The sequence below is a fragment of the Peromyscus eremicus genome, chromosome 1, assembly GCF_949786415.1.
Source record: "Peromyscus eremicus chromosome 1, PerEre_H2_v1, whole genome shotgun sequence".
In the NCBI taxonomy this organism is placed as follows: domain Eukaryota; kingdom Metazoa; phylum Chordata; class Mammalia; order Rodentia; family Cricetidae; genus Peromyscus; species Peromyscus eremicus.
Genome location: NC_081416.1, coordinates 190,627,390 through 190,649,629, shown reverse-complemented (window position 1 = coordinate 190,649,629; position 22,240 = coordinate 190,627,390). Strand labels below are relative to the sequence as shown.

At 40.4% G+C, this 22,240-nt stretch overlaps 1 protein-coding gene across 1 annotated transcript; it reads left to right on the top strand.

The window, feature by feature from the left end:
* Positions 1-638: 638 nt before the first annotated feature.
* On the top strand, positions 639-18,396 carry LOC131894542 (zinc finger protein 160-like). Its single transcript, XM_059244832.1, has 5 exons — positions 639-903; positions 2,592-2,682; positions 5,317-5,443; positions 6,525-6,653; positions 15,179-18,396. Exons 2-5 carry the CDS (start codon positions 2,611-2,613, stop codon positions 16,867-16,869), a joined length of 2,019 nt encoding a protein of 672 aa, XP_059100815.1. The 5' UTR covers positions 639-903; positions 2,592-2,610; the 3' UTR covers positions 16,870-18,396.
* Positions 18,397-22,240: the final 3,844 nt, after the last annotated feature.

The window sequence follows — 22,240 nt, the reverse complement described above, 5'->3', positions numbered from 1 at the left end:
ACGCCTAAAAATGGGCAAGTGTTTAAATAAAACTCTTCAAATTAAACATATAAAAAATATGCTTGATTCTACTCACCATGGGCTCTGCCTCTCCTACCCATTCATGGCTCCTAATTGACACTGCCCTACTTAGAACTGGGCTCCTCTAGGATAACAAGCAGGGGCTGGGAACACGGTGCACCAAGCCTGGCCCTAACCCCCTTACTGGACCTGGCTCTGCCCACTCCCACCTTTTCTTGCGCACTACTCCTGAGAGTGGTATCCCCATCCTCCGCTCTAGTCCATCACTTGGGCCTAGGCCCCGCCCACACTCTTTTCCTAGTCAATTCTAAGCCCTCACCACACCATTGTTGTCATTCAAGTCCTCACTAGCCCGCCCACCTTTCTCCAGAAACTGTTACCTCCATGCTGCGGTTCTGCATTATCTGTGCATCGCTCGAACACAATGACCCCATCCACTTTAAATTTTGATCTCAGTCCCTCTTCCCCGGCAGCACCGCCCCTTTGTCCCCGTCAATCACTCGCTCTCTGGCTCCGCCTACTTTCCCAGAGCTGACCCAGAGAGCACAGTCGCGCACTTCCGCCGCGGCCCGGAAGCGGATCTGCGCAGCGCAAGTCGCGTAGTCCGGTGAGTTTCCCCAGGTCCTTTAGACCGGTTTCCTTGCTAGGCGCTGTCGCCGAGCACCGCGACCCTTGCCCGGGAACCTTATTGTGCTCGCCCAGCTCCACCGGGTGACGCGGAGAGCCGCGGACTGAGGAAGTAGGAACGTGGGAGAGAGATGGCCCCAGAGCGAGGCGAGGGCTGCCCGGAGGGGAAGCAGCCCGGAAGGAGCAGGGACGCGGATTCGGACGCTTCTGCGGTGGGGGAGGAGACACGACTGGCGTTTGTGCGGGACGAGCCAGGTGATGAAGGACTAGAGAGGGCTGCAGGAGACAGGGCAGCGGCGTGCGGCGGGATAACGGGCCGGTCCGAGGGAGGAAAGACAGCAGGAGAGGCGGGCAACGGGAGAGCAGAGGCGAGCTGAGCTGCCAGAATGTGGAGGGCGGCGAGAGAGAAAGAAGAGCTGGAGGTGGAAGGTGTGAATGAAACCGTGCAGAATGAGGGAGGAGAAGGCTGGATGAGGGAGGAGTTGGTGGAATAATAACGTCATTTTTATTGACTTTGTTTTTGTTGTTGGAAAAAAAAAAACTTCTGTTTAAATTTTAGTGGTGAGGACGAGAATTGCAAAATGTCTATCTGCAGGGCATGTGCCGTTTAAAGTTAACTGGGATTGTGCTGGGCATGGTGGCAACACATCAGTAATGCCAGCATGTGGAAGCAAAACTGGGGTGGGAAGATGGAGAGTTTGAGGCAGTCTGGAAAAGATAACATGGACACTTTCTAAGTGAATAAATAATGTTGAGGTTAGAGGGTGATAGCCCTTTGTAGACCTTATTCAGCCAGAACACAGCGACGGGACTCCTTTAGACAAGGTCACCCTTATATGCCAGGGATATGGTGGGACTGCATAAAGAGAGCACTGGTGGGATTTTTCTTTTTTCTAACATTTAACATTTAGCATAGAATGAATTGCCTCTGGCCATCTTCAGGCAGCTCTCTGTCAGACACCAACTTAATATTGTATGACTTAATTCATATCTGGATCACTACCCGAAGATGATATCAAATGCCACAATCCCACACCACTGTCCCCTTTTAATTCCAAGTCTCATGTCCTGAATAGAACCTACCATCAGCTGGTGCTCAAGTGCTCTTAATTTGCTTGCTCAGCTCTAGGTTGTCAGGGAAACACTTCGGTTAGGTTTACCCATTATAAGGAACAGCACAAAGGAAACAGGTGAATATTCCAGATAAACCTCTTGTAAGTGTCAGTATCTCAAGTAGGACAGCTGTGATCTTCCCAAGTCTTAGCTGAATCTCTCTGCCTATATTTACTTTATCCTGTCTGTATTTTATATGTGTTTGTGTGTATACATGTGTGCATTCTGGGGTGTGTGCAAAGGCAGCCTTGTATTCCTGGTCTTTCTGAGGAGGGATCAAGTTCTGCAGAAAAGTGTCTAGTCTCCTGTTGTCTATCCTGCAGTAGTTTATTGTTCTTACATCCCCTTGATGTAGTGGGCTACAAAGGTCCATCTTTCTACATGATGAAGTCCTCTCAGTAGCTCTGACTATGGCATAGGAAATGAATGTCTCGCTGAGCTGCTTCGAATGTACCTGTAATCTCAGCACTCAGGAGATTGAGGCAGGAGGATCATGAGTTCAAGTCCCGCCTGAGTTATATATTAGTCTTCATCTCCAAAAGGGAAGGGAGGTGGCTGTATTTATCCAGAACATTTTTTTTTTTAACCATTTTGATAGAAGATTCTACCAGTTTCACATGGCCTGAAAATCATTAGCTTGTTCAGGACTTTGAATTCACAATCCTCTGCCTTTAGTGCTAGTATTATATGTGTATGCCACCAGGCCCATACTTTTATTATTATTGTGATTATTATTATTATTATTATTATTATTTAAAGAATAAGAGGCTTTATTATCAAATCACCTTGCAAACATGTGATATACTTAATTGTATGCTTTTGGTATTCAGGACTGACCTCTAAATACTCATGTTACTCAAGGAAGAAGTTGGGAGGAGGAGAATGAAGAACCAGAAAGAACCAGGGATGGCTGCCATGCAGGTACAGTGAGCCACCTCCCCCCCCCCCCCAGTTGATTTTCTGTTCCCTGGAGTGCTCCACGTGAAAGCTGCTGGCCTGCACTGAGTATAGACTAGACAGTTCACTTGCCCTTGCTCATGTTTTCCCTTAGCCTCTGTCATAATCACTAGATTACATCTCATAAGGATCCTGTGATTTAAAACATGGAAGAAGCTTCTATTGAGTATGCACTAGGAACAGTCTTTGTGCTAAGGATTGCCTAGTAAGGATTGCCTTAGTATCATTTGTAAATGGACTGTTAGCTCTCTAGATGTAGGTAAAAGAAGCTACACTTGGAAGTCACATGTTATTGTGCACACACAAATACTTCTTAAATTATGGGAGAAAGGAGACCTTCTTGTGAAATTACATTCTTCATAGCCCACTACACTGCAGGTAATAATGTCAATGGTCATTGTTTCCAAGAGAGCATCTCAATAACTAAAAATGGAATAAGGGATGGAGAGTGTTGCATTTCCCCACCAAGATATTAGGGTTTACCCCCCCCCCCTCTTGTTTTCAGAGAAGGTATCTTCCTGTGTAGGTCAGTCTGGCTTCCTGAGTGCAAGAATACAGTGCATGCCTGTTTATTATCATTTCTCTGTGTATGTGGAGTATGTACATGTTCATGTGAGTGCATGCTCGTGTATATAGTCGTGTTTGGAGGCCAGAGGTCAAATCAGTCATCTTCCTGAATGTGCATTTCATGAGACTGTGATGAGGCAATATAGTCTTGTTGTTGTCCACTCTTAACGCTTACCTGGTTTTGTGTTTTAACCACATCATGTGTTATTCTGTCCTCTCCACCACCTTGTTTTCCTCTCACTGTGTAGTGATGATTGCTGCACACCTGGCTAGTCACCTCTCTACTTTCTACCTCTGGAGAAAATGATGGTCATGATAATTGGGATGTTTGGGTTTGTTTAATATCATGTTTTGTTTTTCTACATATTTTTATTGCTGAGGAGTGAACACAGGACCTTGTGCATTCTAGGCATGTACTCTACCATTAAGCTATACTTTTAGCTTTTTTGATTATAAAATGACTTTTATTGCACTGGAGAGAGAGAAATGACTCAGCAGGTAAAAGCACTGGCTGCTCCTCCAGAGGACCTGTGTTGGATTCCTAGCACCTACGTGGTAGATCATCATCATCTGTAACTCCAGTTTCAGGGGATCTAGCTCTCTCCTCTGACCACCTTATGTACCAGGTTTATATCTTACCAGACATCCATCCTAACAAACATTTAAACATATAAAATAATAAGTATATTATAGCTCACTCCAGCCCTGAACACAATGTATGGTCCATTCTGGCCTTGAATTCATAAAGATCCTCTTACCTCAGCCTTCAAAGTGCTGGGATTGCAAGCCTGTGGCACTAAGCTGACTTCTGGAAACCTCATGGCATCATCTCTGAAAACACTGGGTGTATCAAACATTTTACTTACTACTTGAATTGAGATGAGCTTGTGGGTTTTTCCTTTTTTTTTCCTTTTATCAAATGAGAACCAAGTGGCGGTTAGAGGGGTTGGGCAAAAGATGGTGAAAAAAGGCCTGGGAGGACAGAGTGAACGTATCAGAGTGTGACATGAATGAGAAGGGCAGACCTTGTGTTTGATTTTGCTTGTTTGTTTGTTTGTTTGTTTTGTATTGTCCACATACATGATGAATGCACTGTGACATGATACCATAATATCTTACAATAAAGCGAAATAACATTGGGGAGATATAATGTTGTTCTGATGTATCTTAATCTGGGAACACAGGAGAAACAAGGTCAGTTTCTCCTGGTACATTTTTTAAACAGAAGGTTTAGGCTACTCCACATGTGTGGTGTTTTTCTCACATACTAAGCAAGTAATTCTGTAGCATACTACAGCCCAGTGTCAGCTAATTCAGTTGCATTCTGACACTAGTCAGCTAGAGGACTCAGTTCCACAGAATGCATGCAACAAGGGTCTATATAGCTCCCTCTCCAGTTTTATGGTCCATTTTCTAGGACAGCTCACAAAACTAAGGGAAACTCTTTATGTTTTCCTATTTATTATAAAGGACATTCCAAAGACTAGATGACCAGTTGTGACAGAGAAGACACAAAAGGGGAGGTACAGGAAATGGCTTGTGGCTTTCATTCTCTCTTTGGATAAGCTACTCTTTAGTTCTTCTCCCACAGCAGAATGTGGGGAAAGAAATTTAAACTCTGTGTTTTGAGGGTTTATGGAGATTCCATCACTCACAAATTACTCAATACCATTGATCATTGGTGTTCACTTAAGCCTTCAACTCTTCTCCTTTCCTTGGAGGATGGGGAGTAAGGCCTGAAAGTTTGGTCCTGTTCCTGCCTTGGTTGTCTTGGTGCCCAGCAACCTTCTTGTAACTGAGGACCTCATTTCACCTTTCAACATCACCATAGGAGACAAATCCATCCTTATCACTCCAGAGATGCCAGGTGAATTGTATGTCTGAGAACTAGACAAAGACATGTAGTTTATAATCTCACAGCATGGAGGTGACTTGTTCTCTTCAATTTACTCAGTCTGTTTTCCCCTTTTTCTCACCTCTTTGTAAGGATCCTAAATGTCCACAGTGTGAAATGTGTTTGTTTCCTTTTAGGGACAGTTGACATTCAGGGATGTGGCCATTGAGTTCTCTCAGGAGGAATGGGAATGTCTGGACCCTGCACAGAGGGCTTTGCACAGGGATGTTATGTTGGAGAACTACAGCAACCTGGTCTCCCTGGGTAAGGATGACCTACTCCAACAGTTGGGATCTTTGCCATGTGACCTTGCAGTTTTCCTACCATGCCTTTGGGTAACCATGTTGCCTCTCTGCCTTTCTTCCTTTCTTCCTTCCTCTGTTCCCTTTTCTCTCTGTCTCTCTCTGTCTCTCTCTGTCTCTCTCTGTCTCTCTCTCTCTCTCTCTCTCTCTCTCTCTGCACTGGGAATAGAACTCAAGATTTTCGTGTCTCATGCACTCTACCATTGGACTGTGTTCCCGGCCTGTATGGTAGATTTTGTTTTGATTTGGTAGATTTGGGTTTTATAGTCTAGTAGCCTTGAACTTGCAGTCCTCTTGCTTCACACTCCTTAATGCAGGAATTACTGGCATATAATCACTGTGCATGACTCATGGCATCAAGGCACATATTTAAAGTTTCCAATGTTGGGTGTTCTATGTTACCTGGGCCGTTCAAAGAAGGAAAATCACTCCAAGATGTAATTTTAGATGGCCTGACATCAGGGCAGAACAGTTCAGAAGCCTATTTATTGACGGTACACAAAGTTTGTGTTTGAGGTACAAGTTCCTCATACCAAAGCCCTATCATCACACCCCCAAAACCTTTAATCCTTATTGTGTACTGTTTGTAGTACCTAATAATTCAAGACCTCCAAGTGTTCCTGGATATTCTTATGACTAAAATCATGCAATGGATAGAAAACCTCTTTAGAAAAACAACTCTGTAAGTCATAGAAAACAGTCACTGTTCTCTACTGTGATTTCTTCAAGGTCTAGGTACCTTCAACAAACACTAATACATTCTACTGTTGCCCTAAATATAATGAGAAAAAACTATTACCTTCTATGTTTACCTTAGATACAAAAGACTCTACTAGAGTCCCACTATATCTAATTCTTTGCTTTCTTTCCCTAAGCTTTTGGTTCAGTAGTTCTTAGTAGATAACTAGGCCCATTAAATTCCTGGAAAGAGTTTGTGAAGTATTTTTCTAGATTCATATGAAACATGCTCTCTCTTCACATTAGCATAGGATATAGATTCTATAATATCCTTAGTACATGGTGTTACTGTCTTTTATAAACAGGAGTCACACGTCCTAATCTGAATGTTATGTCTATGTTGGAACAACAGAAAGGGCCCTGGACTGTGGAGAGTGAGGCAATAATAACCAGAAAACCAAACGGACAGGAATACATCAGAGCTATGAGTGCAGGTAAGCTCTCAGAGGGCAGAGTGGAGGCTGCACCACTGCGTAATGGCAAGTACAAGGTTTCTATGGGAAACAAAATCTGTCACTATTCTTTATAGGTACAAAAATGTAGCCTTTAACTATCTCTCTTTAACATAACTCTCTAATGGTGTCCAGGTAGTCTTGTTTGTTTTTAATCTTGTTTCTTGTTCATATGTTTGAGGTCATGTCTCACTCTTTAGTTCAGGCTAATCTGAAACTCACTGTGTAGCCCAGGCTGGCCATAAACTCTTGGTAAGCATCCTGCCTCAGCCTTTCAAGTTCTGGGATTAGATGTATGAGCTACCATTGATGGTCAGTTAATTAAGTTTTGACAGAAGTGCTATAATTCAGATACATTTTGTGTTTGTACCAAAAGGTCATGGTTAAATGGTTGACTCCCTGTGGCAATGTGAATTGTTTCAGAACATTCTGTGTGGGACTAGGATGGGTGGCAGTATTTATCTCTGCAGACCAGGCTGGCGTGGAACTCTCATTTTTCTTGTGTCAGCCTGACAAGTGATGAGATTACATGTTTGCCTCCATGCTTGCCTGACGTAGAGCTTTGAAGAAGTGAATCTAGTTGGAAATAGGTGACTGGATGTGCTACCCTTAGAGGAATTAATGCTGAACATAATACTGTATTAGTAAAACAGAGCTGTTACAAAATAGTTAGGCTAAACTGGGCCTGTTGGTGCATGCCTTTAATCCTAACACTTGAGAGGCAGAGGTAGGTGGGTCTTTATGAGTTTGAGACCAGCCTGATGTACGTAACTGAATTCCAGGCCAGTCAGGGTTTTATAGTGAGACTCTGTCCCAATGAAAATAAAAATTTAAAAATGAAACAATTAGGCTAGCAAAGAAAGCAACACATAATAGTTCTTTGCTTAGTTCATTTTGTCCAGTAAAACATTCATTCTCTAGACTGATAGATGTTGCAATTAGAACTTCCTTTTTTCTGAGGGACAGATAAAACTCATAAAATACACACACACACACACACAAACACACACAGAGTCAACTGGTGATGTATATATAGGTTAATTAAATAATTTTGCTACTAAGAAAAATACAGAGAATAGTACAGGCATCCATAGACATGTAATCTTCAGTAATCTAGATCTACACTCAAAAGCTGAGTTCCTGTATGATACAGTAGCAGCATCTGTTTTGTTTCCTCTGACTCATTATGTTCCCTCTTCCATACTTTACTGTCACCATTATGAAATCTTCCATCACTGACTGAGAAGAACTAAATGAACAGGCTTTTATTACTTAGCATCAGGTATTTCCCTCTGAGTGTGGAGAAGGAGTTTGTATACCATATATCCAACAGTGAATTAATAGCCAAAATGTGAAACGTGAAACAACCAAGCAGGAAAACAGCCAAATTAAACATGGGGATGGACGTTTGTGTGTGTGTGTGTGTGTGTGTGTGTGTGTGTGTGTGTGTGTGTGAGAGAGAGAGAGAGAGAGAGAGAGAGAGAGAGAGAGAGAGAGAGAGAGAGATAGAGATGGGCAAGATGTGGTGCTTATGCTCAGGGCCTAGCTGAGCTCAGACTCTACCAGGCTCACATCTCATTAGCGGTGTGGTTATTCTTTTCATTCTACTTTTTATTTATTCTTCTTTTTTTTTGAGACAAGCATTGCACAGGCCAGTCAGACTCTTCAGTAGATGATTAGAGGTGCACATTGCCATGCCCAACTTTAATACACATTTACTGAAGAGAAATGATATATGAAAGGAAGATCAACATTACTGTTATGTAAAAACGCCAGTTTTCTCCAATGTGAGTTATCACCTTCACTTACCAAGATAGCTGTTGTGGAAAAGGTGAGCCTTGCTCTGGATGTGGTGGAAAGGGAAATCCTGTTCTCTGTTGGTGGCAGTCTAGATTGGTACTCATTGATGAGAATTGATTACAGATACATCAGAACAAATAAAAGGAGAGTTACTGTATAATCAAGCAACTCAGCTTTTGATTATACATCCTGAAGATTAAAGATGACATGTATATGTGATGGCTATATTGTTCTTGTGACATTATTCTTAGTGGCTAAGTTGTGTAGTAGACCATGTGTCCATCACCAGTAGCATCTGTTTGTGTGTGTGTGCACATTTTATGTGAACTGTATTTGTCCTTCAAAAGAAGAACCTTCTGTTTGTTACAATGTCTGTCAGCCTGGAGGATATCTTACCAGACAAACTAAACAGGTAATTGTCACATGTGGTTTTCTTTGACACAGTACCTCCCAGTTCTGTCCACTTTGCTTTGAATGACAGGAATTCATTCTTTTGGGATTATATTCTTCATTGTGTATATCTATGTATTTTCTTTTTCCATTCATCTGTTGACATGTAGGCTAATGCCATGTCTATATCTCTCAACCCATATATATGAGTTTTCACTCACATTTAGAATTCACCTCAATTCAACTAGAAGCACAGAGCGTAAAGATAGTTACCAGTGAGTCAAAGATATTAGTGAGTTACTTGTCAGTGAGACCAGACCAACGTTTTAATAAGAGCAGGGACGGTGGGTACAAATTTTGAAGTGATAAGTGTGATCATATGTTTCAGCTTCATTGTCACTTCGTAATACACACACATACATACATACATACACATCAAAATATGTTTCAGTCTTGTTATTTTGTTATATACATGTATAGTATGTACATATATATATACTATATATGTATATATATAAAGTAAAATTACTTTATACACTAATCATTAATGTAGTCAGTCTTTCCTTGGACTGTCTGTTTGGAAATAATAACACAGATACTTATTTTAATTATGAAAGCTTGGCCATAGCTTAGGCTTTTTCCCACCTAAGCTCTTACAATTTGTATTAACCTGTTTCTATTAATCTACATTCTGTCACATGACTCAGTTACCTCTGCTTTATATGTCTGACATCTTCAGAGTCTCGCTGGTGTTGCCCTTCTCCCACATCTTTCCACAGTTCTCTCTCTCCTGTGAAGTCCCAATTCTCTCCTGCCTGGCTATTGGCCATTCACCTTTTTTTTTTTTTTTTTTTTTGGTTTTTTGAGACAGGGTTTCTCTGTGTAGCTTTGCGCCTTTTCCTGGAACTCACTTGGTAGCCCAGGCTGGCCTCGAACTCACAGAGATCCACCTGGCTCTGCTTCCCGAGTGCTGGGATTAAAGGCGTGCGCCACCACCTCCCGGCTCAGCTTCTTATTAAACCAACCACAGTGACACATCTTCACACAGTGTAAACAAATATTCCACAACAGTTCTCCGTTTTTGTCTAAGTAAACAAGAAAGAGTTTAACTCTTAACACAGTAAAACTGTGTGTGTGTGTGTGTGTGTATGTAATAAGAACAATCATCAGATAAGAATTAACATTTTTGCCAGGTGTGGTGGCACATGCTTTTAATCTCAGCACTCAGGAGGTAGAGGCAGGTGGATCTCTGGGATTCAAGGCCAGTCTGGTCTACAAAGTATCAGGACAGCCAGGACTGTTACACAGAGAAACCCTGTCTCAAAAAACAACAACAACAACAAAAAGAATTAACATTTTCAATGTCCAGTCCATATGCATCTGGCAAATTTGGAGAACGTACTGTATTATCTATCCTATCTTAGTGAGTCCAAAGTGTTATACATAAACCATTTTCTATCATAGCGTGTTTTACCATCCTAAATATATCTTTTTAGACCTTAAAACATCTTCATAGATAAACAACTTAAGTTTTTTTATTTGTTAATGTTATAAACTTAACTTTTCTTATGCAGATTTTTTTCTGAATTTGATAACAAGGAAAACTGTATAACTGTAACTATCTATTCTTCAACTCCATCAGAGACCAAAGAAGGATATAATGTTACCCAAGTAAACAGGAAATGTAGAGCAAATAACTTCCTAAACTAAAAATGACAGAAAACTAACTGCCTAGACAGTTACCCAAGGGTCCTCTGCAACATTGGGGCATCCATCTTTGGTCCAAAGAGCTAGAATATGACAGACTTCTCTCTGAAGCAGGAATTTTTAAAAGACTTACCTATTTTCGTTTGGCAAAGTTCATCAGTCACCACCTTTTGTATTCTGTTTGTCCAATTTGGATGGTATACTGTCAGCAGTCCAGGCTCTGGCAGTTTTTTGTCCATTAGCTAACTTTGCCACAATGAAAGCAAACTCCATATGGAGGTTCTTTGGTACCTATCATCCTTTTTTGAAGTAAATTGGTGCTTCCAGGAGCAGATGTGTCTCATTGTCATGAAAAGCCTTATGTTATTAAAACATCTAAAAGTGCTATATTCTGTAGGTCTCTGAAGTGTTTGAAGACCACCTGTCTGTCTAAACTATATCTGTTTAACCTTGAAAACATATGTAACATGACTACAAGTTTGTTATAGATGATGAACTACTAGCTTACATTTTCTTCTTTTTATTAAATTATTTACATCCTGATCACATTTTCACTTCCTTCTCCTTCTGTTCCCTCCCTCTATCCTCCCTCTGCCCCTCATCCACTCCTCCTGTGTTTATGTTCAGAAAGGGTCAGGCCTCCCATGGGTGTCAGTAAAGCATGGCATATCAAGTTAAGGTAGGACTAAACTCCTCCCTTTGTATTGAGGCTGGGTGAGGGAACCCAGTATGGGGAATAGGTTCCCAAAAGCTAGATCAAGCATTAAAGACAGGCCCTGATCCCACTGCTAGGAATCCCACAAATAGATGAAGCTACACAACTATTACACATGTAGGGGGCCTATGAAGGGGTTATAATGGTGGTACTCATGGCTGGCTGCCACCTGCATTGGCCACAGCGACAGAAGAGAGCTCTGGATGCTGCAGTGGCGGAAGAATCACGAGCCATGGTTACCTCTTTAGAGTTTTATTGGGAGAAAGGAGAGGCGGGGGCGAAGAGGGAGAGAGACACTGAGACAGACAGCACGGAGGGGAAGTACAGAGGGAATAGGAGGAGAGAGAGAGAGAGAGTCCTGTGGAAGGGCACACCCTCTTTTTAGGCTGGGACTCCGTCTCAGGCTGGTGACATAATAAAGACATAATCCTTACAGCCTACATTGGTTCTGTGCACGCTCCCAAGCTGCTGGTCCAGGGTCTGTGAGTGCCTGTGAGCCTAGGTCGGTTGTTTCTATGGGTTCTCTTATGATGACTTTGACTTCCCTGGCTTGTACAATCCTTCCTTTCTCTCTCAGGATTCCCAGTGTGCGGCTCAGTGTGCGGCTGTGGATCTTTGCATCCATTTCCATCAGTTACTGGATTAAGACTCTCTGATGACAATTAGGGGTCAACAGTCTAGTCACAGAAGATGGCCAGTTCAGGCAGCCTCTCCACTATTGCTAGGAGTCTTAGCTGGGGTTATCTTTGTGGATTCCTCAGAGTTTCCCACGTAGAATATACATTAACTGTCTTGTAGTTTTTCCTTTTTTCTTTCTTTCTTTTTTTTTTTTCATTTATGTAGCCAAGATTTTTCAGGAGGTTTCCCCCAAACAAATATGATCTTCATTAATTTTGAAGAGATTCAAAGCTTTTTGTTTCATGTGGAAATGAAAGCATAACCTCTCCACGAATGCAGCATATTTCCTGACTTCCATTCTGAAGTCAACACATTCTTAAGATATATAGGCTGGTTTAATGTTGCAGTTGTTGTTTTGTTTGTTTTTAACAATCCAGTGTCTCTCCAGCATTTGCCTTTTGCACATCAGCATTTAAAAAATTTGAAGTTGGCAAAGCATCATGGAGATTCCAAGTGCCCTGTGTGTTTCCCATCCTTATGTTACTTTTTTATTATTATTACTTTACTCTTTCTTTAAAGACTTTACTATTATTTTTAAACGATTTACTGATTGATTTTGTTAGGACTTTCTGTGCCCCCCTTCTTTTTTTTTTTTTTTTCTTTCTTTAGCACCTAAGCACATTTCAAGCACAGTGTAACCTGTTCAGAGGTTTTCTTGGCCAGGATCTGACTTTCTGCATGTCTGCACAGGCTTCTTTGACTGCATGAGCCAAACCTTAACCTGCTAGGCTCTCTGCCATGCAGCTAGCTCAGCACATGGCCTGGTGGCTGGCTCTTCCTCCTTTGGCCTAACCATCCCAGCCACTCTTCATCATCCCATCTCTGAAAAGTTGCTGAGACCAAGATGGAGCAGGTGTTTTTACCTAGCGAGATGGCTGCCCAAGTGCTCTGCTGTACAGTGGGCCCTTTTAAAGGAGCCTTGCCTTTGTACCCTTGAGAATTGAGCCTACCTGATAGACCATAGTCACAAGAAAGCCAAGTTCAAAACATTTATTTGTTTTCAGCTTTCTAATACCCTATGTCGATTTACTTGCTGGACATTGGGTGCCAAATGTAGTAAGCTTTCTTGTCAGACTATTTTTGGGTTGCCAACCCTCAAATAATGACATGGAGATTTATCATTAATTATGAAAGCTTGGCTTTAGCTTAGGCCTTTTCCCAACTAGCTCTTCTAACTTAAATTAACCTGTCAATCTACATTCTGTCACATGGCTCATGTTACCTTTGCTCTGTACCCTGTGTCTGACTTCCTTAGAGTTGCTGACATCCCCTGCTTCTCTCTCTCTCCCTGAGAGTTCTGTCTATTCTTTCCTGCCTAGCTGTTGGCCATCCAGCTCTTTATTAAACCAGTCACAGTGACACGTCTTCACACAGTGTAAACAAATATTCTGCAACATACTGACATACTACTTGTCTAAATTAGTGGGAGAGGGTAAACATTCCATATATGTTAACTTTGTGCATTGATCATGTTTACCCTCTGGTTTTCTACCATCTTTTACTCCTTCCCTTGCTGATAGACCCTCTTCTACTTTATGAATTTTTTGTTCAGCCTTTTTAGAAAATTTTCCATATGTAAGACAGAATGTGCTACATTTGTCTTTGTGTTTGATTTAGTTTGCTTAACACAGTGATTTCCAGTTCTGTCAGTTTTTCTAATGAATAATAGTATTCCATTTATTCTTTGCGACTGAATAATACTCTAATATGTAGATGTATGCATCATTTTCTTTATTAATCTGTTGATGAACAGGAAGGCTGATTCCATGTCTAGGCTGTTGTGAGTCTTACTGTCCTAATCATGGTTATACAGTTATGTTTTCTATATAATGACTTCATTTCTTTCTTACATACACAAACACAGGAGTAGAATGGCTAAATGTTATGTTTATTTTATTTTGTACTATTTCTGTAATAGAAACCCCTGTTTATTCGTAGTAGGAAAGTGTTTATCGTTATACAACATGGCATTTTATTTTTAATCCATATTTTTTAATTATGTGTATTGTGTACTGGAGTGTGTGTGTGTGTGTGTGTGTGTGTGTGTGTGTGTGTGTGTGTGTGTATGTGCGCACATGTGTTCAGGTGCCTGCAGAGTTCAGGTAAAATTGTTGGGTATCATGGAGCTGGTATTTTAGGTGGTTGTGAATTGTCCAGTGTGGGTGCTGGGAACTCAAGTCAACTCCTCTGCAAGGGTAGTACATACTCTTAACCACTAAACCATTTCTCTAGCTCCTACATGTAGCAATTTATGAGCTTATGTATTTGTGATTTGCCTGGTTGTTTTATCATAGAACGTTACAATTGTTTTATAGTATTTACTAAGCCCAGCAGGTGATTGTTTTCTGTGTGTGTTGTACGGTATAACTGACATGCACTGCTTGTTAATGTTGAAAAAATGCTTGTCATGAATGGGTATAAGTAAGTTTATAAGAGATTATTGCATTGTTTTTGCTGGTACTGCTTTTTGTGAACTTTTCCTCTTTTTCCTATTGCTTTGCATTCAAAATTGCCACTTAATTCATTTTATAAATGAACTAATATTATCTTCCATTTCAATGTATTTTTTGATATTTTAGTGTGTGTTTACACAGAATATGCTGTTATGTCCCCTTTTCTCCTTCAGTTGCATTGCAGCCTTTTTGGCAATTAGTATGCACCTTTAGGACATGATGGAAAATGCTCTTTTACTGATTCATGAAACCTTATTCAATATGAATAATCTAGTCATAGATTATTTGAAACTATGACTCTCCTGATTATTTAAATTACATATAATCATCTGTTCTTAATTAGAGGATCACTCTTTTTACGATGCTTACATTGTCTTTTTGGTACATAAAATTGATAAAGTCAACACAGTAAATGTTATTTTTGCTGAAAATTTTTTCACTGTGGAATATCTTTCTGTAATTAATCAGAAACCTGTTATATCTTCTAGTCAACTCTCCTGAACATATAATTAAAGATTTACCACCAAAAGAGAGTGGCGATTCAGGAGAAATAGACCAGAAAATGGTGTCAGAAAGATATAAAAGCAGTGACACTGAAGACTTCTTCTTCAGAGGAATCCAGAAGAACATACAGGATTTTGAGTTTCAGTGGAAAGACAGTGAAAGGAAGCATAAATCCACCCATAGTAAACATCAAGATAGTAGGAAGAAGACAGGAAAATGCATAAGGAACCTACTTGAACTGCAGCCATTTCCATCTGCAGAGAATATTGATGATAATGAAGTTAACTCTATCACCAATGTTTCTTCAATTTCATTATCTCAAAGAATTCCTCTCACTGGTGTCAAAGCACATATTGTTCATGAATATGACAATGATGATATTTATTGTTCACTACTTATGAAAAAACAGAAAGCACACATTAAGGAAAAACCTTATCAATGTAATGAGTGTGGCAAGGTCTTCAGTTATACTTCTTCTCTGGCACATCATCAGCAAATTCATACTGGAGAGAAACTTTACAAATGTGTTGAATGTGGTAAGGCTTTTTTTCGACGTTCTTATCTATTGGTACACGAGAGGCATCATACTGGAGCAAAACCTTACAAATGTAATGAATGTGGCAAGGTTTTCACACAGAATTCACACCTTACAAGTCATCGGAGAATTCATACTGGTGAGAAACCATACAAGTGTAGTGACTGTGGCAAAGCCTTTAGTGTTCGTTCAAACCTAACTAATCATCAGGTAATTCATACTGGAGAAAAACCTTACAAATGTAATGAGTGTGGCAAGGTCTTCAGTCAAACTTCAAGCCTTGCGATTCATCGGAGAACTCATACTGGAGAGAAACCTTACAGGTGCAACGAGTGTGGAAAAGTCTTTAGTTCACATTCAAACCTAAATACCCATCAGATAATCCATACTGGAGAAAAACCCTACAAATGTTCAGAATGTGGCAAGGTCTTTACTCAGAATTCACACCTTGCAAATCATTGGAGAATACATACAGGAGAGAAACCATACAAGTGTAATGAGTGTGGAAAGGCCTTCAGTGTGTATTCCAGCCTGACTACCCATCAGGCAATCCATACTGGAGAAAAACCTTACAAGTGTGATGAGTGTGGCAAGGTCTTTACTCAAAATTCACATCTTGCAAGTCATCGTGGTGTCCACAGTGGGGAGAAACCTTACAAGTGTGAAGAATGTGGCAAAGTCTTCAGTCAGACTTCAAATCTTGCAAGACATTGGAGGGTTCATACTGGAGAGAAGCCTTATAAATGCAATGAGTGTGGCAAAGCTTTTAGTGTGCGTTCAAGCCTAACTTCCCATCAGGTAATCCATACTGGAGAAAAACCTTACAAGTGTAATGAATGTGGCAAGGTCTTTAGTCAGACTTCAAGCCTTGCAATTCATCAGAGAATTCATACTGGGGAGAAACCTTACAGGTGCAATGAGTGTGGAAAAGCTTTTAATTCACATTCAAACCTAAATACCCATCAGGTAATCCATAGTGGGCAAAAACCCTATAAATGTCTGGAATGTGGCAAGGTCTTTACTCAAAATTCGCACTTGGCTAATCATCGCAGAACCCATACAGGAGAGAAACCTTACAAGTGTAATGAGTGTGGCAAAGCCTTCAGTGTGTACTCAAGTCTTACTACTCATCAGGCAATCCATACTGGAGAAAAACCTTACAAGTGCAATGAATGTGGTAAAGTCTTCACTCAAAATTCACACCTAGCAAGTCACCGTAGGACTCATACTGGAGAAAAACCTTACAAGTGTGATAAATGTGGTAAAGCCTTTAGTGTGCGTTCAAGCTTGACTACTCATCAGGCAATCCATACTGGAGAAAAACCTTACACGTGTAGTGAGTGTGGCAAAGTCTTTAGTCGAAGTTCCAACCTTGCAAGTCATCGGAGACTTCATATTGGACAGAAGCATAAATGAATATAGCAGGGTCTTCAGCCACAGTTTACTTGCACAATATCCAGGAATTCAGTCTTAAGAAAGTATTTTTAATGATAGAAAAACACCTATCAAGAGTTCAAGTACATCACTGAACGTGGTGGTATGCATGTAAACCACACAGTACTTGTCAGGCTGTTGTGAGACCATCAACCACCTATGATGTATAGGAAGAACTTAAATTTTAAAAATGTCAAGCTTTTATAGACATATATTAAGAAGCCATTTCATTCATGTACAGCACATGCTTTATTACATGACTCCCACCTCGAGAAATACCAAAATACACATTGCTGATGAAATTGTCCACTTGGCACTTACTGAGGAAGGTGCTTAATGACCATTATTGTGAAGGGTTTATCAGAGTAATAACTCCTCTTCCATAGCTATGTTACAGTCTACAGAATAATTGTTAAAAAACAACTAAAAATCAAAATAAGTTAAAACATATATATGGAAGTTGGAAAACTATTTTGATACACCTGGTTGCCTTCAGGTTGTAAATTATTCATTTTGTTGTGTTTCTTTGCAAAGGCTACCATTTATAATTGTCAGCCTCAACTTTGTGTTGCTAGAATGCTTACCTCAGGGGCTTTTTATTGCAGCCTCTGGGAAAAATGAAGAGAAGGGTCGCATTAGTAGGAAACAAGCATGTCTGTCTAATTTCTGAGTACCTACTCTACCTTTTAAGTTAAATATTGCCTAAGTTATTGTCCTAATTTGTTTTAGTTGCTGTGATAAACCCCATGGCCAAAGCCAACTTGAGGAGGAAAGGGTTTATTTCATTATGGATTATATTCAATCAAGGGAAGCCAGGGTAGAGGCTAGAGTAGGAACCTGGAGGCAGGAACTAAGGTAGACAATAGAGAAAGGATGACTGTTCGTTTGATTTAGCTTCTGTTTCACAACCCAGGAACATCTAATAAGGGGTGGTACTGCCCAGAGTGGCCTAGGCCCTCCCAGACTAGTCATAAATAAAATGATTGTCAGACATGCCCAGAGTTCAGCCTGATGGAGGCATTTCCTTAAAGGTCCCTCTTCCCAGTTAACTCTAGTAGGTGTCAATTTGACAAGGTGTAACCAGAACATTTATCATATGAAAGGAGTGGGATAATGTAAAATTGCAACATGAAGCTATCAAGTTTATTGTGTCTGATTGGTGCTCTCCGTGAGGGAACAGCAATTACATGGGAAAGGAATTAAGGTACTAGATGTTTTATGAAGTGAGGATAATAGGCTAGTGGGGAATGGATTGTTTAGTAAAATACAAAAGACATCGTGACCATCTACATTGAATGACAAGAGCTTTCACATAGCAAATAATAAAGTTATTCTTACTTTTTAATTTGAAGTGAGAAACATTGTTAGAATGGAAAATTTAAACCAAAGAATCAAAGTGTAGGTGCTGGCTTCATAGGTAGTAGAGAAGCGCTTGTGTTCCACATGTGAGGCTCTATGTTAAATCGTTAACAGCACCAAAAGTAAAAATGCCCAAAAGCTTTCTTTTTTTTTTTTTTAAACTTTTTAGAGCTTTATTGGGGGGGAGGGGAGACAGAGAAAGACACACAGAGAGAAAGAGAGAGAGAGAAGGGGGGAGAGGGGGACCGACGGGGGGGGGGGGAGCGCAAAGGAGAGGGGACAGAGAGAGCACGAAAGCTTTCTTAAGGATAATATTTAACTACGGTTGTTGAGCTTTGCCATGGTTTTATTTAAAATGTATCATTTATCTAATTTTCAGTTAATGAGAGTAAAACTTTTTCATTCCTGCAAATGTATTTTTATATTCTTCTGTCTGTATAGTCTCTTTGTGTATCAGTACAGTGCTCACTCATGGGAAATGAAAAAAATGGTGTGAAGCTCTTAATGTTGAGGTTTCTATATTTTTTTATATGAAATCAAACGCCATAACATTTTAGGAACCAATAATCACTTTTCCGTGAACTTATTCAGTCCATGCCCCTAGGAAACTTGTGTAGGTATAATGGGCATCAAGAAAGCCACATAGTGCAGACTGCCAAAGTAAAGCTGACATGTTTTGTGTATATATACCTGTACACTTGAAGCTTCTCTTCATAGTTGTGCAATACTTCAGAAATTCCATTGATTGATATGAACTGTGAAGTCCTCACTCTGGTTGACTTTCCACATCAATAAAAATTTAAAAACAACAGTACTATTAGAATCATGAAGTCAATTATTTCAAGAAAAACCAGAATTTTAGCACTGTTTAGTACACATGAAATTGAACTACATGAAGTAGCATGGATAGAAATATATTTGAATTTCTAAAGGGAGATGATTAATTACATTTCTGTTATGAAAAAATACCTCGACAAAAACAAGTTAGGGAAGAAAGTTTATTTTACAGTTTTCAGAGAAGATACAATCCATCATGACAAGGAAGGTGTAGGAGTCAGCAAATGTCACATTTCATGAACAGGAAGCAGAATAGGAAGTTGGGTTGTGCTATCAAACCTCAAAGCACTACCCCCAGTGATGTATTTCTCCAGTAAGGTTCCACAACCTTCACAAATAAATAGTATCCCTAACTGGGAAGCAAGTTGTCAAATACATGAGCCTGTGGGAAACTTCTTACTGAGCCCCTCATAGATTCCCCTCAATGTTGCATCCTTTCTGCTCTAAATCAGTAGGAACTGGAAAACACTACTAAGTTCTGCCACCAGCTTGGGATGAAGCTTTCCTTCATTGGGTCAGTTGCTGCAGCAGCTTCTGTATACACGAGGTGGTGAAAATACTCCCTGTTTGGTTTGTTGGGGCAGAAGAACCCTAAAGTTGCTCCACTCATAAGGAGCCTTAGCTCTTGGAGTTCTGCCCTCAGGTCATCTTATTGTTACAGCCTGAAGCTCCTACATACAGTGCTAATCATTTTAACAATTATCTTTTCAATACTGGCCTTGACTGTAGTCTTATGCTTCTCTGTGCTGTTTTGCTCTCCAGAATGTTTCTTTCTGTGTTGAATGTTTTTGTTTTTCATTGCAGACTGACAAGTAATCAGTGATAACAATGCCACAAAATAATGTGCTATTTTGAAGATTTCCCATAGAAATCAGTCCATTCCTTCTTAATGCAATGTCAAGCAAATTCTTGGCAAGGGCCAGAAATCAGCTAGATTCTTTGCCAATATATCACATAAATGGCCTCTAGCGTAGTTGGTAATAGAGTCCTGCTTTCTTATGAAATCTCAAGAGCTATGCTTCCATACTTTGCATTTTTTCTCAGCATTGCTGACATCTATGCTCACACTAGAAGTGTCCATAAGTTCTAGTTACAGCATTCAGTAATATTCCCAAGCAAAAGTCCCACATCTTGGGATGTTTCTTCCACAAAGCATAGGCCTATAAACCAGATGATTGGGTTTACCAAACAATGGGTTCCCCAGGCTCATAAATTTCAATGCTTGGTCAGGGAGCCACAAAATTTGAAAGGATAAGGAGTTGTGGCATTCTAGAAGAAGTGTTACTAGGGGTGCTCTTTGAAGTTTCAAAAACCCAAGCCAAGCCCCATGGCTCTGTTCCTGCTGCCTGCAGATCCTAGTGTAGAACTCAGCTACTTCTACAGCACCATGTCTGCCTGCATGCTGCCATGCTTCCCCGCCATGATGATAATGGACTAAACCTCTGAAACTAGAGACAAACTCCTATTAAATGCTTTTAAGATTAGTCATGGACATGGTGTCTCTTACAAAGATTGAACTTCGGCTGGTACCTGGGATTGGGGCATTGCTATTACAGGCCTCACAATGTTTTGGGGAATATGGAAGATTTGGGGACCTTGAACTAGACATATTAAAGTAGGTCTTAATGGGTCATCCTAGTAGGAACTTAAATGATAGTGCTGAGGGTGATTTGAAATGTGGAAGCTCACTTCAAAAGTTTCAGAGGGGAAGAATATTAGTAAGTGGCCTAGAGTCTGTTCTTGTGATATTTTGGCAAATAATGTGGCTGTTTTCTACCCCTGCCCTAAAAGTCTTCCAAAGACTAAATTGAAGAAGTTTGGATTAATGACATCATCAGAGATTATTGACTCTGTCTCATGATTTGTGGGCACTCCAATGCAGTTCTCTAATGAAAAGTAACAAGCTGAGTAAGGAAATGTACAGTTTGAGGAGAAAAGGAGCACCAGGAAGTATAATGTAGACCCTGAGTCTAGTGTTGAAGGAGATAAAATGTTTAAAAAATGATGCTAAATATAATAAATGAAGTGACCTCAGTGCATGACTCTTCCCAGCAAAGTTTCCAACTTGTGAAAAGAAATTAAAAGCTTAAGGAATAAAGGAAATGATCAAAAAGAAAGCTGATGTACATGTAATTGGGTGAGGGGCCCACATTCCACCTCCTGCAAGCAGCAGAACTTGGCAGATTTGACCATATGGATCTGACTTTTCGAGTCCAGGATACAGGAAAGGATATGTGACATCTCCCTCTGCAGCTAGGAAAAGTTGCTGAGGCCAGATGTGTGTGAGTGATATCCCTCCATGGAGGCCCAGAAATGCTTTACATGAAACTGGGAATGTGAAGCCTTTATTGCTTTGGAGACCCCAAGATGGAGATACCAGAATGTGGGATACCTGTCAAGAAAAAAAAAAAAATGCTAAAAGGGAGAGCAGCCCAAGAGAGAGAAGTGTGTTGTAGTCAACAAAGCTGAAAGGGGTTGGATATCTGAAGAGCTTTGACATCAGACATGGTGATGTAGAATTGGGAGTTTGCCTTGCTGGTTTGTAGTCCTTTGGTCCAGAATTATCCTTCCTTGCCTCCCTTTCGGAATGGTAATGTATATTCCATGCCATTGTATGTGATCTGCTTTTTTATTTTGATTTTACAAGGGGTTACATTGAAGAGATTGCCATGAGCCCCAGAAGAGACTTTGGACTTTAAAACCATGTTGAAACTGTTGTAGATTATGGGGTCTTTTGAAGTTGAATTGAATACATTTTTTGATGTATTTGCAAGCCTATGGGGACTTGGGAGTGGAATGGGTGGTTTTAATAAAAAATGGCCCCCATAATCTCATATATTTAAATGCTTGATTGGTCTTTAGAGAGTCCCCCTACTTGACAGGGATTAGGAGGTATGGTTTTGTCAGAGGAAGTTTGTCACTGGGCGTTTGCTTTGGGGTTTCAAATGCTCAAACCCGGCGTGTCTCTTACTTTCTGCTGCCTGCAGATACAGATGTAGAATATTCTGCTACACCTCCAACATCATGTCTGCCTGCATGCCACCAGGCTTCCCACCATAATGATCATGGACTAAACCTCTGAAAGTGTAAACTAACCCCAGTTAAAATTTTTCTTTTCTAAGTGTTGCCATCATCCTAGTGTCTCTTCATAGCAATT